This window comes from Emydura macquarii, unplaced genomic scaffold (assembly GCF_026122565.2).
Source record: "Emydura macquarii macquarii isolate MOO-44397 ecotype Brisbane River unplaced genomic scaffold, CSIRO-AGI_Emac_v2 contig_1902, whole genome shotgun sequence".
NCBI lineage: Eukaryota > Metazoa > Chordata > Testudines > Chelidae > Emydura > Emydura macquarii.
In genome coordinates, this window is record NW_027132039.1 from 92,259 (window position 1) to 109,425 (window position 17,167).

General features: G+C 39.6%; 1 protein-coding gene across 4 annotated transcripts in view; it reads left to right on the forward strand.

Moving 5' to 3' along the window:
• The window catches only part of ANKS6 (ankyrin repeat and sterile alpha motif domain containing 6), a 90,106-nt gene extending 72,945 nt beyond the window's left edge, over window positions 1–17,161 (forward strand). Inside the window, exons 14-17 of one of the 4 annotated variants that reach the window (XM_067558266.1) lie at window positions 39–104; window positions 5,777–5,895; window positions 7,703–7,799; window positions 16,450–17,161. In XM_067558266.1, coding sequence (XP_067414367.1) covers window positions 39–104; window positions 5,777–5,895; window positions 7,703–7,799; window positions 16,450–16,499 — 332 coding nt within the window. In that variant the 3' untranslated portion in view covers window positions 16,500–17,161. Of the gene's footprint in view, window positions 1–38; window positions 107–5,776; window positions 5,896–7,702; window positions 7,800–13,443; window positions 13,533–16,449 lie in introns of those variants that run through there. The other 3 variants (XM_067558267.1, XR_010921738.1, XR_010921739.1) reach the window with 3 other exon arrangements.
• The last annotated feature ends 6 nt before the right edge of the window (window positions 17,162–17,167 follow it).

The following is a 17,167-nucleotide window of genomic DNA, read 5'->3' on the forward strand; positions in this document are numbered from 1 at the left end:
TTTAAAATAATGTTTCTTTTTCTTTTCTGTTATTAAAGATGAGCTGACTAGTATACTTAAAAAATTGTCACTTGAGAAATATCAGCCTATTTTTGAAGAACAGGAGATAAGGCGTTTTTTTTGTTTTTGTTTTTTAAGTGTTTATGTATTTTATTTCAGTATTTTAGCAGTTATAATCTCTTTATTTATTTGAAACCTGTATTTTATTATTCAAGTAAAATCAGGGCACTTGTGTTTACTGCAGCTGTGCAGTTTGCAGCACAATTTACTCCTTGTTACAGAATTATTACCCAAAATCTCAGTTTTCATTAAAAAAAAAATTCTTTCTAGCATTTCTGGTTGCAGTGGTAACCTGGAAAACATGAACCAAATATTAACAGATACAGTGATGTCTGCATAATCAGGAAGACAGCATGAAAAAACAAATCTGAGAGATGTGAGCTACTCCCTTCATCTCAGACAGGTCTTCTTGTACCCTGTCATTCTGTGGTTGTGAAATGTGACATTTTTCCAGATTGGCATACAATTCAATATTTTTGCTACTGAATCTGCCATTGTGTCACAAACCAGATGTCCAATGTATGGGGGTGGGGAGGAGGAGGTTCATCTCCCTGCCCTGTTGGCACATGCCAGCAGCTGTCTCTTCCTATATATCTTTCCGTACAGTAGCATTAATTGGATTATACTCCATATTCGCCTACACTGCTGCATGGAGCCAAAGCTGGTATCCAGTTTACAGCCAAAGAGTGAGGAGGAGCCTGTAGTGAGGGTTGGTATTTGACCTTTCTGGAGAACAGTCTTGGGGAGAGGGGGGAGGGCAAGGAGATGAGTCACTGATGCTGGCTACTATCTCCTTTCCTGGATAAATGAGGGGAAGGAGGTTTGAACTGGACCATGCAGATAGCATCATGGCCGCTGAGGCCCATGGAACTGGATTGGCTGAAGAATGCAATGACAAAACCATCACTGAAAATAATTGTCAAAAAATGAGTGTTTTCCACTCTGAGCCAAAATTGTGTGCTTGTTTGTGCAGGGATGGAGGATGAGAATGAAGAGTATTTCATGGACATACAATAAATTAACATTGCCACAGAATGTATGGGTGCATGTAGAAGAATTTGGCCCCACTATGCCACAGAGTGTCCAGGGCCATGCATAAAGGTTATTCAGCTCAGCCACAAAATATTTGGCTTGAATAGCGTTCATCTATATAAGAATCACTGGGTGAAATTCTAAGTTATGTGTTATATAGGACATCAGACTAAGTGATCATAATGGTCCCTTCTGATTTTAAACTTTGTATGACTTGTATTTTGAGTAGCAACTCAATATTTTGGGTACCACAATTTCTGGACACCAAACTGAGACCTTTACATGGGCCTTATTTGCAGAGAATGCTGAGCACCCAGCTTCTGAAAATTAAGTCCCAAAAACCATTCTGTTCATGAGAGTTTGAAAAGCTTATGTTTGTTTAGCCCAGATCTGAAGAAGAGTTCTGTGTAAGCTCAAAAGCTTTCTTCCTTTACCACCAGAAGCTGGTCGAATAAAAGGTATTATCTCATCCACCCTCTCTCTCTAATATCCTGGGACCAACACAGCTACAACACTACTGCAAACAAAGGTTTATTGTAGTAGATATGGGTGTTGAACTATGTGCACTTTAAAAAATGTTATTTTTAGAAGTGCAGAAACACACTGTTTATAATGGCAGAAAGGCCCCCTTACACTTTTCTTCAAGGCTGCAATTCTATAAACACTTAAACACATGCATTTAAGTTGGCACACATGACCAGATGCACTGAATGGGACTATTCATGTGCGTAAAGGCAATCATGTATTTTCAGGGTCAGTGCCCAAAATTGTAAGTGATTTTTTTTTTTGCATTATACTCTTCTGTCAGATTTTAAAGAGGGGAAAAAAATAGGGATCAGAGAACCGTGATCCATCTTGGGTTTTGTGAAACATATTTTTCTATAATTTAAACCTGTTTTTTCTTGTAGAAAAATTATTTTGTTTGTTTTATCCAATTATTTAACTGAAAGGAAAGCTGTGCTCTGCAAATCTGAGAATAAAGTGAAAAAATAGGGAAAAAACAGCACCAGTGTTTCAAAAATTCAAAGAAGAAAGAATATTAATGATAAAATATGTCTATGCTATTTATGTGGAGATCACATCGATGTGAAAAATGGAAAACACTCATTTTATCAAATGCTTATTAATGCATCGCCTAACTATATTCCATTTCTCTGAAGCTTTTTCTGACATTCCATAGTTCTCAGCAGCTTTAAAGAGCTTCTCTTTTTCTTAAGCCTTCTCCGAGAGAAACATTTCCTCTTCCCCATGTCTCAAAAGGTGTAATTGTCCCCAAAATTACCCCACCCCCAATACTAGGATGGGTAAGATTTAGTCTTTGACCAGAAGCAGCTTTTCTAGACATATTTCACAAACAAACAGGACTAAAAAATGAGTTTTGTACCACTGAGTAGAAGTCCTTTTCAGCTTGCCACTAGGACACATAGCACTTGCTTCTAGCCTTGGGAGGACCCAATATAATGGACTTTAAAGCTATGGTGGTTTTATGTATAGCTTTTCTATTTTACCTCTTTTTAGGGAGTGTTTAGCATTTATTACCTTTAATGTTTCCTTCCTTATGAATCCTTCACTGCTGGATACATGATTACCAAGACACCTGCCTTACTAATGGAAGGCTGCAAGAAATAGTACCAATTAAAACTCTACAAAATATTACTGAAATATTTTTTCTGTAATATGAATTCTGTATCTATAGAATACATGATGGTATGATATAATGTAAATGTTAGTAGCATCTTACTGTTCTGTCAAAATGAGATTGATGGATAAAAGAGATTGAGAGAGATAAGGTGATGATGTCACCAGATATGACCTCCATACAGAATACAATGTTGTATCTGATGTGATGTTATGTCCTAAACCATTCCCCTAATCTGGAGTCTAGCCTAATTATTCTGCCATCTGACCCTTAATTGGAAGACTTGCCATACCAAGGAGCAAAACACCCAGGCTTTGATTTATGGCCCAGAATCAATAAACCAATGACTAATAAATGGTGTCACCCCAATAAATTATGAGGAAAAAATAGCTAAAAGCAAGAAAACAATTAAAATATAAAAGGACAGGTGTTTAAAGATACTTACAAAAAGACCTATTAAGGAAAACATTATAAATGTAAATAAAAAACCCCAGTGTGTTTTTCCACATGAATAACTGGAGAGTTGTAAAAGACATACATATTTATAATGATACTGTATAATAATCTATGATACAAGTTATGTATTTTAATTATTTTTCTTAGGAAGAAAATTAGATTAATTTAAAAATAAACAGAATTGTTCATAATACAGAGTTTATGAACTGAAGTAACTGCAATAGTGGAAAATAAATGTCTAGTGAAGGTTTAATAGTTAGAAGGGCTTCCTGTCATATCTTTAGGAAATTTTAGGCAGTTATAACTAGACTGTATATAGCACTCTGTGGCTTCAAATTGTGGTAAAAGCTTTAACAATGCCTAGAACACCATGTGAGACTGTTAGGTCATTTGTTCTTCATACTCCAGATGTAGAAGATGAGGTTTAGCCAGTTCAACAGGGCAGAGCCAAGATTAGAACTGGGAGATCCTGGATACCAGACCTGTATTCAGGCCTCTAGATCATCTGGTTCATAAACACAGACCCATTCAGAGATTAATGTTATTATGGGGCAATAGAACTGAGAAAAAGAAACCTGTTAAATTGTGTTAACAGGGAGGAGTTTTGCCTTGATATATCCCTAACTGCTTTACTTTTCTGTTCTTGCAACTTAACTTAGGGTGTAAGGGGTGCTAACAGTCCAAGGAAATCTTGACGATCAGTGGCATGTATAGAATAGCGTATATGCGCCTAGCCTCAATACAGCTGACAGTGGAGGACTATACTATGAAAACCTGAAATGTGTAGTACCAAGGTCCTTCAAGTTAAGCCCCATTAACATAGTAGACCCTAACAATGGATGGGCCCCTGTAATTGAAATGTTTAGTAAATGCAGCATTCATGATGCTCCTTTGAAGAACCCCAGCATTAAACCAATAATATCTAACACCACATTACACTATTTCAGACGCACATCACCCATGTACCTGTCTCACATACATACTTGAGCTGAAATGTTTCACAGATTCATAGATTTTTAAGGCCAGAAAGAATCATTATGATAGTCGAGTCTAGCCTTCTACCTAACACAGCCTATAGACTTTAGTCAGTGATTCCCGCATGTAGCCCAACAACTTTTAGGTGAACTAGACAATATCTTTTGGAAAGACATCCAAACTTGATTTAAAGACATTTAAAGTAATGGAGAATTTGCCACATCCTTGGTAAGCTGTTTCAGTTATTAATTGCACTCACTGATAAAGACTGGAATCTTATTTTCATCTACAGAGGCCCAAAGTCCTTTCCGTAAACACTACAGAATATGGTCCCTGTTATGTAAATATGGTCTATATTCTTTGTTCCTACATTTATGACATTGCATTTGCTTGTATTAAAACACATTATTTGATCTTGCCAAACGTAACCAGGCAATCTGATTCACTCTGTATTAGTGACATGTTCTTAATTTAATTGACTATCTCACCAATTTTTGTATTTTCCTCCATGCCAAGATCCAATTAGTGTGGGACCCACTGGAAACACTCCTCCTTGTTGGTGATTTCCCATTAACAATTAGGTTTTGAGATTTGTCAGCTAGCCAGCTGTTAATCCATTTAATGTGTGCTATACTGATTTTTGTACAGTGCTAGTTTATTAATCAGAATGTCGTGATTCTTGATTCTAACTCAACTGCCTTATGGAAATCCAAGTATACTATATCAGTGTGGGTGCAACCTCAAAGAACATTTCCCGCATGATTTAGCCTCTTACAGGAACTAAAGATGCCTTATAATGATAGACTCAAAGAGCTCAATCTATTTAGCTTAACAAAAACAAGATTAAGAGGTGACTTGATTACAATATATATATATTTACCTGGGGACAAATATTTAATAATGGACTCTTAATTTATCTGAGAAAGGTATAACATGATCCAATGGCTGGAAGCTGAAGCTAGTCACACTCAAGCTGGAAATAATGCATAACTTTTTAATTGTGAGAGTAATTTATTATTTGAATAATTTACCAGGGCTTGTGGTGGATTCTCCATCAGTGACAATTTTTAAATCAAGATAGGATGTTTTTCTAAAAGATGTGCTCTAGGAACTATTGTGGTGAAGTTCCATGACGCGTGTTCTACAGGACATCAGACTAGATGATCACAATGGTCCCTTCTGGCCTTAGAATCTATGAACCTGTCTGTGTGTCACTCGGCAGTCCAGACTGTCTGTTGAGTCAAGAGAGCTTTTTTTATTCAGAATATCACCAGGTTCAATCACTGCTGGGATTTGCAGCTTGTTACCAGCTAATTTTTAAGTTCTCAACCATTCTGACTTTATGAATTATACACATGTGATAGCAAGGCATGTATCCATTACAAAAGTCATAGAGCATTGTGATATTAGAAGTAATTCAACCAATCACTGTCCTTACTCTACAGCTAATTTGAATGCAACAATTTTATTGGTTGTATAGAGAGTTCACAGATTGATTTCTTGACTCAACTGCCACACCCATTTGACAGCATAGGCTTTCTGCTTCTAGTAAATATATAAATAAGTCATATAAAATAAGTTTATATAATGTGTATATATGTATTTTTTTTCCAAAGGTGGATATGGAAGCCTTTCTCACACTTACGGATGGTGATTTGAAAGAGCTGGGTATTAAAACTGATGGATCAAGGCAGCAAATTCTAGCAGCTATTTCTGAACTGAATGCTGGAAAGGTATGGTTGGAAATAAGAAAACTGATAAACTAGTTTTTCAGATTTGCCTGTATTTCAGAGCCAAACAATGGATGTTGAAAGAACATAGTTTTATATACAAGATATTTCATGTAAATTATTAGTGATAAACAATATTATATTTCTTTGATATTTTCTGGCCTCCTCCACTGACTTCTTCCTTGTTCAGTAATTGGACAGTTATTCACTTTGTTTTGTTCATTCATTCATAATAATGAAAAGAAGTGAGTGGTGACTTAAGTATTGATCATATTATAGCTATTTGGTCTTCAGCTTTCATGATGTCAAAAAATTTATCATTTATCTTTCCCTAGAATAAAGCTATATCTTTTTCCTATCAGCTTCTTGGTCTCCTTGCAACTGGACTCATATAGCATTTTGCTCGGCCCGCACAGTTCGGTTGTCTTCTCGTTTTGTATTTACAGTTAGATTGAAATAAGGAGAAAGGCAGAAAAAGGAGAACACCCTACAATGGATTTCTTTTATCACAGACTGTGAGCTGGTGCATCTCTGCAACTAGGTCTTATGGTTCTTCTAAAGTCTTTGAATTCCAAGTTCCATTCTCTCTTTGATCTTTCATACCAGTCCAGGCATATAGGAAACTAAGTCTTTTGATCATTTCATATTGTGAAAGCACCATTTGTGGTTCTGTTACAGGAGTGTTTTAGCTGTCCATATGTAAATACTTAAGGTGCCTGTAGATGGTACTCCAGAATATGTAGCCTAATTTGTAGGTTTTTAATAACTAATAAAATTTGTTGCTATGCCCTGTACATGGCTTTCTTTGTGCATGTCTTTTCATCAGCTCTTACTAGTTTCCATAGTTAAGGTTGAATTATGTTTTGCCCATAATGTACGGATAAAACCTCATTGTTACATATTAAGAATACAAAATGTCCTCCCTAAAGTTACACTTACTTTTTGAGCACAGAATGGATTTTCTGAGAATTTACAAGTAAATCCATTAAGCTTCAGGAAGGTCTCTCCAATTCATAAATTTCTAGAATCTCTTTTAAGAGAAAATTCTGATGTCAAATCTGTTTGAGCCCTTTTTGAAATGCACATATAGACCTCACAACTTTGTCTGAATGTCCTTCAGTACACGCAACAGATATATGTATCTGTTAGAAACAAACAGTTTAGGGTAATAAAAGCCAAGTTTTCTTAAAAGCCAAGGTTTTGGATAGATTTGCCATTGCTGGTTAAAGTTGAGACAGCATAAACCAGGGAGAAACTTGATGAAAAATGGTGGAAACTATTTAAAAATCCTACCAAAAGTTATGAAAATATTAAATCTGACAAATTGCCCATCTATCCTGATGGAAAGGAAGAGGATTTATTACAGCTGGTAGAGAGAATGGAAATGAAGGACCTTGAGAGGAAATGTATTGTTTATACTTTGAATCTGTGGAATGTAGGTTAGAAGAACAAGTTTGCACTACCAGCTACTCCCAGTAGGTTCCACGGCCATGAGGCTTGGCACCGAATGGCTACAACAGGACACTGTGGAGGCAAAGTTAGAAAACAGAATTGATTTTTTGTTTTAAATTCAAGAAATCTAAAACCTGTATTTTCCAAAATTAGGTAAATTAAATAAAAACATAACTGTTTATTGCGCTGTATTTGCAGAGAATTATTTTTTATTATGTTCAATTCATTGCACCTTCAATATGATGATTACTTTCCAGAACAGAGACACAGATTTTTATATTTGTGTTTAACCCTAATAAATGCATAATTGAAGGCATTTAAGAATGCCTTTTTTTGTTTAAATCTGTTTCTTTTACAGGGACGAGAGAGGCAGATTTTACAGGAAACGATACACAACTTCCACTCTTCCTTTGAGAGTAGTGTTAGTAATACCAGACCTTCTGGCAATTCTCAGTGTAAGTATTCTTCACACATTGTTGGATCAACTTCAAGCAAGTTTTCTTAAATCAGGGTAATATATAATGTATGATGTATATACAAATTTACTAGTTAATAATGTGAGGATAATCTGTGGATGTGGGGAAAGTGGTGGATATGATATACCTTGACTTTAGCAAAGCTTTTGATACAGTCTCCCACAATGTTCTTGCCAGCAAGTTACAGAAATGTGGGTGGAATGAAGGAACTGTAAGGCTAGCTATAGAAAGCTGGATAGATCATCAGGCTCAATGGGTAGTGATCAATGGCTAGATGTCTAGTTGGCAGCTGGTATCAAGTGGAGTGCCCCAGGGGTCACAGTCCTGAGATCGGTTTTGTTCAACATCTCCATTAATGATCTGGATGATGGGGTGGATTGCACCCTCAGCAAGTTCGTGGATGACACTAAACTGGAGGGGAGTTGGAGATACGCTGGAGGGTAGGAATAGGATACAGAGTGATCTAGACAAATTGGAGGATTGGGCCAAAAGAAATCTGATGAGGTACAACAAGGATGAGTGCAGAGTCCTGCACTTAGGACAGAAGAACCCCATTCCCTGCTACAGACTGGGGAACAACTGGCTAAGCAGCAGTTCTGCAGAAAAGGACCTTGGGGTTATAATGGACAAGGAGCTGAATATGAGTCAACAGTGTGTCCTTGTTGCCAAGAAGGTTAACAGCATATTAGGCTGCATCAGTAGGAGCATTGCTGGCAGATTAAGGGAAGTGATTATTTCCCTCTATTCAACACTGGTGATGCCACATCTCGAGTACTGTGTCCAGTTTTAGGCTCCCACTACAGGAAGGATGTGGACAAATTGGAGAGAGTCCAGCGGAGGCAACGAAAATGTCTAGGGGGCTGGATCACATGACTTACGAGGAGAGATTGAGGGAACTGGGCTTTTTTAGTCTGCAGAAGAGAAGAATGAGGGGGGATTTGATAGCAGCCTTCAACTATCTGAAGGGGGGTTCCAGGGAGGATGGAGCTAGGCTGTTCTCAGTGCTACTGGATGACAGAACAAGGAGCAATGGTCTCAAGTTGCAGGTGGGAGGTCTAGACTGGATATTAGGAAAAAGTTTTTTACTAGGAGGGTGGTGAAGCACTGAATGGGTTACCTAGAGAGGTGGTGGAATCTTCATCCTTATAGCTTTTTAATCCCCAGCTTGACAAAGCCCTGGCTGGGATGATTTAGTTGGAGTTAGTCCTGCTTTGAGCAGAGGGTTAAGCTTGATAACCTCCCTGAGGTCTCTTCCAACCCTAATCTTCTATGATGCTGGGATGACGGTTTCTCTCAAGTCTACCAGAGGCTCCATCGTGACCTGAGAAACCTTCCCAATGAAAGTTTAATTGAAACTGGTACATTTCTGCAAAATGGTTGTCTCAACAAATTGGCATTTTTGGACAAAAATAGTAGTTTCCTGACTCAGAGATGAGAAGCACATACATAAGGTTTAATTGGCTGAGAGAAAAAAATGGCGACACCAAGAACACTGAGGAGCAAAGTGGCAAAAATGACTGCTAAGCAGAGAAGTAGTAGTAAATACCCAAAGAGAACATTTCATGAAAGTGGTGTGTTGATGTTTTGTACAACAAACTTGGTAAGCTCATTGGCTGCCGCTGGACATGGTGCGAGGAGTGCCGGGAGCTGTCGGTCCTGGTGCCAAGGATCAGAGCCGACGGCCACACCATCGTCACCCCCCGCGCCCAGGGCATGCTGGAGAGGTGCCTGAAGGCGTCCATCCACGCGCTGTACCTTGAGAGCCTGAAGAAGAAGCCCAACCAGGGAAAGGCGTTTGAGGTGACCAGCAAGTGGGACGCCAGCAACCACTTCCTGGCGGGCGGCAGCTACACCCGGTTCGCGGACTGGCGGTTCATCCACCGGGCCTGCCTCCCGCTGAACAGGGCCGTCTGCCACGGGAACCGGGACAAGCACTGCAGGAGGTGCGGGTACGTCAACGAGACCCTGCCCCACGTCCTCTACGGCTGCAAGCCCCACTCCCGAGCCTGGCAGCTGAGGCACAACGCCATCCAGGACCGTTTGGCAAAGGCCATCCCGGCCCACCAAGGCATGGTGGCCATCAACTCCGCATCCCCGGGACCGACAGCCAGCTGAGACCCGACATCGTCATCACCAACGAGGACCACAAGAAGATCGTCATGGTGGATGTCACGGTCCCCTTCGAGAACCGCAGCCCGGCCTTTCACGCCGCCCGAGCCCACAAGGAGGAGAAATACGCCCCCTTGGCCAACACCGTGAGGGAGCAGGGCTACGAGGTCCAGATCCACGCCTTGATCGTTGGGGCCCTGGGCGCCTGGGACCCCCGCAATGAGCCCGTGCTCTGGGCCTGCGGTGTGGGTTGGCGCTACGCCAAGCTCATGCGTCGCCTCATGGTCTCGGATTCCATCCAGTGGTCTCGGGACATCTACATCGAGCACATCACCGGCCACCGGCAGTATCACGAGGAGAGTGACGGAGCGCCACCACAGGACCCTTCTTCTGGACCGACGGACCCAACCCACCACCACGACGGACGCGGCGGGGGACACACCAGCGGACGCGGCGGGGGACACACCAATGGAGGCGGCGAGTGCTAAAGCACTGGACCCAATGAGGGACGCACCACTTTGTATGGACCTATTTGCTCTCTTTGTTAAACACCCCCAAAAGTAACCCACAGACATACTTAGTAACGTTTCCCCATTCCCATATATCCCTTTGTATCTCTTAGCACCCACACCATCACCCCCCATCCAGGACCCCGCAGCTTATCCCTTGTTATTCTCCCCAGACTCTCAACCACTCCCCGTGCCTCCCGATAACCTGCATATTGTCCCTGGATGTTGTATAACTTTGCCCCTTTAACTCTATGGGTTACCTGTTTGTTATTTTTTGAAACATTTACTCAATAAAAAACTTTATTCCTGTAGATTACAAGTGAAAAGGAAGCTGTGACAAACATATAGAAAGTGCTTTGCATAAATGTAAGGCACAAGACCTTGAATCAAGTCTTGGTGAGAAAGCTAAACTACGAAAAAGGGTGAGCAAGCTATTTACTGTAGACCAAAGAACAGATGCATCATAGGACGGAAGTTTACTGACTTACAGAGGCTTTCTGCACTGCTAACATTCCACTACATGTCCTAGACAACCCTGTTATGAAAAGCTATCTGGAAAGCTCCCTGAAAAACATTGGTGTTATGTCTACATTGGATCATCTACGAAGAACATACTTACCAAAATTTTTTGAAAGACGTGTAAGTGACCTGAAAAACTGCTGAATCAGTGTTTTGCAATTTGTCTCATAGCGGATGATGCTGAAAGATACTACATAGTGAATATCCTGGCAGTGCCCTATTTGTCTTTTACAGACATTTCAAGCTGACAAAGGGAAGGTAGTTTGGAACTGAAGTCTTTGCTAATAGAGTGTGTATGTTTGGAGACTGTTAACTTTAAAACTGTGCATTATGCAGTGGTGGAAACAGTTCATAAATATGGAATTCCTTTTGATAAAGTCACTGCTTTTGTCACTGACAATGCTGGATATATGAACAAAACCTTGGAACAAACCCTTGAAGCACTTTTCTGAATGCAGTGCATGTAACATACACTGCACATCTTCTCAACGTAATGGACAATACCAGGAGAAAAACATTTATAAAAGTAAATGAACTTGTCATTGCCATAAAATGTGCATTCACTGCCTACCCTGCCCACAAAGCACGGTTCTGTCAATCGTTGCAGGAAAAAGGGAAAGTGCCTTTAATTCCACCCACTCTGGTTTGAAGCTGTCCATTTTCATACCTGCCACCATCAGGATTATGTGTATTTTTTTTAGGAGGAGTGGGAGTGAAGCTGTAGTTCATCTGTTGCAGATGCGGTCACTTTAAGTAAATCTACAGAAATAGAAGCAGATATTGCAGCAATTGAAGTTTTTGCACCAAAAATAATGGAAACTTTCACAGCTTACAAAAAAACCAGAAATCAGATCACATAAGGTGGCAAATGGCTTGGCCGATCTTGCTAATTGGGCAAAGTCCTTCAGTGGCACGACTGACCACCTATTAGCTAAGAAAGACCTTTGCGAAAACAGTGGTAACGTCAAAGCCTACATAACTGGTTCTGAACCATTTTGTCAGCCTGCTGCTGGTTTTTTTAAAGCCTGCTGTGTATTTGATCCCAATCTGGCCAAACTTCTTGGCCTTGCATCACTAAATGTATTTGAGTCTATTCCCATGTTTTAAGACAATGCATCGGCAAAATCTGAGTTTTGTAGCTACAGCCGTGCAGTTTCTGAAATGAAATGCCTTGATATTCTGGAATTTTGGTGCAACTTAAAAGATCGCTTTCCAAGTCTGTCCATAATAGCTCTGAGGTGCCTGATAACAGTGTGGACTGCGAGTGATCATTTTTGTCTTTCAAAGATACCTTGCGAGATGACAGACACTCAATCAAAGATGACAACTTGGCGATGTACAACATGCTGTTTCAGAATCATGTAAAACTCTGTTAATAAATGACCATTTTACACTCTAATAATTAATCTTGTCAGTAGTCAACGTTATATAAGGTTTAAATAGGCAATTTAAAAGTTCTGTCTTGATTTAGTGAAAATTGCACTAGTGTGTACATTTCCATGATTTTCTTGTTTATTTTCCACACCCTGTCCATGATTTTGAATAAAAATACCCATGACAAAACCTTAGCCTTAACTATAAAGCATGCAGACAGAATCACATCTTTGGTTTGCAGGCATGAGAGCAGCAGCATGTTGGCATTTCGAATAGCAACATCCAAGCAATTGCAAGACAGATAATTGCAGACAGTTGTAAACACAATTGTGGAAACCTATTCAGGTGCAGCAACCAGAAGCAGCCTAGCATAATATCTTGTTTATTTTTCCCTAGACTGTAGCACAGTCTTGAGCTGCCATATCAGAGAAATGCATGTACTCCAGTCTTTCTAGTCTATTCTGTTTTATTCAGGTTTTTAGACCATGCCTATGTGAGAACCTTCCAGAGTTCATTTAGCATCATGAGTAGCATCTGTCATGTATGGTTCTCTCTCTCTCTCCTTATTCTGGAGAAAATCGTAGAAAAACTTTCTATTTAATTATATGGCAGTGAGCTTCTCCTTTTGACCCTACAGTGGCTAACAAAGTCCCTCCAATCCATGAGCAGCTATGGGGTAAACAAATGGGAAAATAATGTTGCACCATTTGTGTGAGGATTAGCACTGACTCTTTGGAATAATTCCTTTCTTTCCCTGGATGGAAACTTGAGCAAGGTGATATTTCCCAGAGAAATGGCTGTCTGTAACAATTCAGCTGACTAAATTTTAAATAATTATTTAACTTGCTCTGATCACAATATGCCCCCAAACCTCTTTCTGGTCTGTTAGTAGCTTCCCCCATCACTCCTGTATCCTGGTAGGGACCAGTATTGAGCATGAGTCCCTAGGAAGGGGGCTGACCTTACCATTGCACTCTAGGGACCAGATTATGCTTACCCTAAAGTGTGGTATTCAAAAATACATTGGCATTGTTATCTTTATCAAAATACTTTGCATTCCTACCTTGTGAGATGGAGAGCTTGAACTACTAACTTCATTTTTTTTAATTCAGTTACTGGAATGGATGATCTAGGTCTTACGAGAAAGTGTGCAGACTGCCTGTCAAGGTCCACACTCCCAAAATAATGATTCATCAACAAACACAAAAGCAAGGAGCTTGTGGAATTAGAGAGAATATATAGATTTAAGGAGATGTAATACAAGGAAAACAAAGACAGGCAGAAAAAGTACTGGTGGCATAGTAAGAAATAAATGGGTGATTATATAACTAACCAAATGCAACATGAGACAGACTTGTGGTGAGAAGACAGGTTGTTCCACCACTTGCTATTTAATGGTTTTTTGGAAATATGAAATCAATTGCTGACTGATGGTGCCCTCAGCCACCCTGTGCCCAGCACTTCCTGCCAAGGTCACTGCTTCTGGCAAATATATATGAAATTCATTACAAGGACCTTTAGAAAAGTTGATGTGTATATTATGTTTTTGACAGCCAACTTGTTTCATAATAAAGTTTATTGTTGAAAGAAAGGTTTATTTGTACTTCACTTATGTCATCTCTCCCTGAAGTCATTGCATTCTGTAACCTAGCTCACTACAATATAGAGAAACATACATTAGCTTACTCCTTCACCCTTAAAATTCAGAACATGGGACCAACCTATGGGGGCCCAAGGCAAGATGGTAGTCTGAACTCTGAGAGGACTGCAGAATAATCTGTCTCCATCCACACCGTGACCTCACTGTAACACCCCACAGGCAAAGGATACAGGGGTAAAGTCTTTTGACTACTAAAGCAGAATCAGGGATTTATGGTCTGAATTCACAGCACTGAGGACTGCTTTATTCTCTAAGATTTCTGCAATTAAAGAGGAAGTGAGTGATAAGAAGGATAGAATTTCTAGGCTGGATGATGGATTGGGAGAAATATTAGAGAAGAGACAAAGCTGCTGCTTCATTATGTAAGTTTGCTGGAGCAGAGAAGGAGAGAAGAAGCAACATGAGAATTAAGAATGTCTGAAAAATGAGGAAGGAAATTGTATTTTCTGTTTACAAACCTTGATAATGGAGTTGTTAACTTTCACATCTATGGAAGAGATGAAAGTAAAGTACCCCACCTGGGGTTCGTAGCAGACCCATGGATTTCATTATGAACTTTCACCATTACCAAAAAAAGACTTGATTATAAAAAAAGACTAGAGAGCACACAATGTCTATACTCCACAATCTTCAGTTTCTTCTAGATCTTCTGCCTTAATTTTTAAAAAGAGAAGAAAGCTGAGTGAAATTAAAGCAGCAATTAGAAGGGCAGAGATTCTCTATAGCAGAGAATTTCCATTCAGCTTCTAGCATCAGATTTGTACAGTGAGAGTCTCTAAGGAAGGGAAAACTACTTTTTGGATTAAGACCCAAAGCGCTAACATTCAAGAAAAGTTCTCTGTGGTAGCAACTATTGAAGAGATGGTGAAAAAATAATGGCAGACTGTGAAACTGAAGAAAAGGAGAGTGAGAGAAGAAAAGAAGGACCTTCTCTAATGATAGGGGAGCCAAAGTATTTAAATACCTGAAAAGTAATTGAAGATAAACTAGAAAGGATTTAAATGAACAGTTAAACATTAGCTGTGATTATGGTGAAAAGAAAAGATTATGCAGTTCAGTTTAATTGTGGTAATCAATTATTTGCAATAACTGTTTTCCTCCTCTCTCTCTTTCTCTCTCTGGGTAAATTAAGGTTATTAAGGGAACATACAGTGAAATGGAATGTGCATGAGGGAGCAAGAGCGACCCCATTAGGGATGGTGAAGATTAGAGAAATGAAATATTGGGTGGAGAGGGACCTATAGGAAGTTTTTATAGTTCCTTAACTAATTCAGAATGTCAGATGATAGGCTGTTCTCCTGGCAGTGAGTAATGAGGCCTCATTGGTGGAGAATTTACCTCACTTGAACTTCAAGAGATAAGCAGTGCTAGTATTCATGGAGAGAGTATGAGGGCTTGGTGTTCAGCAAAGCATATCATTCCTGTAGGGACTGATTAATATGTTGTTTTGACTTTTCATATTTGGATAGGATTAAAAATTTGAAATATCCTGGGCATTTATCCAGAGGAGAGAATTGGGGAAGAAAGTGGGGGGTTTGATAAAATAACGACTAGGAAAACTTCCAAGCAGCAATCATGCCATATTCAAAGACAGTTTGACATTTGTGGGAACAATACACTTAATCATGAGACGTTTGTCATAGAGAGTTCATGTCAGCAAATGGCCTCTTCATAGTCAAGTTTAGAGCATTAGTGCCCCGATTCAGCAAGGTTCTTAAGCATGTACGTAATAGCAAATATCTCCAAGGGCCAATGATGGGACACTAGGGCTCCGACTTACTACAGAGAATTCTTTCCCAGGTATCTGTCTGCTGAGTCTTGCCACGTGCTCGGGGTCTAACTGATCACCATGTTTGGTGTTGGGAAGGAATTCTTCCCTGTGGTTTTTGCCTTCCTTTGCAGCATTGGACATGGGTCACCAGCAGATTTAAACTAGTAAAATGGTGGATTCTCTATAACTTTAAGTCTTTAAATCATGACTGAAGGACTTCAGTAACTCAGCCAGAGGGTATGGGTCTATTACAGGAGTGGATGGGTGAGGTTCTGTGGCCTGCACTGTGCAGGAGGTCAGACCAAATGATCATGATAGTCCCCTCTGGCCTTTAAGTCTATGAGTCTATGTACCTAACAGTAAGCAGCTGAATAATCCTAAATCAATAGGCTACTCATGTAATTAAGTACCTTGCTGAATCAGGGCCCTGGTTAGTGGAATAGGCTACATGGGCTTGACTCCATAATCTGAGTCTTTTCTCCTTTTGTTTGTTGAGTCATGGGATCAGATTGACCACTGGTGAAATCAGGTACAACAACATTGAAGTCAGAAACCTTATGCCTATTTACATAAGTGTGACTGTGGTTCATTTTCTTTAAAATATTGCTATGATTTTTAGTTGAGTGCTTAGCACATTGTGGGCACTACCAGAAACAAATAATAAATGATCTTTCTCTCTCTTTTTAGCACCTGGATGCTGGATAAAACCACAAGAATCTGTGTCTACCAGGAGGTAGCTGCTGGATAAAAATGTTCTAGTATTTTTAAGCCTGGGGTATGGATGATTGAGCTCAAGTGTACAGAAGAAAATTTGTAAAGCTAGGTGCTAACCACAGTGTCTCAGCACAGTATGTGCAGGAGGTTGCTGCAGTAACATCTTTATGGCTGCAGTCCAGCAAAGAATCCCTTTAATTTTAAGAATGAATAGTTTTATTGACTTCAGGGTCACATTGTTAGAATTAAGCACATGGTTAAGTGCTTTGCTGGTTCAGGGTCTATAGGAACAAGGCAACAGAGAATGATGGCATAGGCAGCTGTGTAGGTCATCCTTCAGAAGTACCAGTTTGAAGAGCTCCCAGAAGACTTACGAAGGCCAAGCACCACAGAAGTGCAGAAGGCAAAAATGTTGTTGTAAATTTTGAAGCTTGTCAGTGTGGAAATCTTTAAATTGAATAGGCCACTGCAGAATATTATGTCACTACAAAGGACAGGTGCCAAATTACAAGATTGAATAATTTTGTGTAAAGGAGTAGAAAGGAAGAATGTTGATTGATATATATATAATTACATAAGGATATTTAATTTAATCAGTGCTAAGAGGTATAGAATAACAGTACATAAAGTTATGCTGATGAAATATACATGTGTAAATATAAAAATATCACTAAGAAAACTTATAATCTAT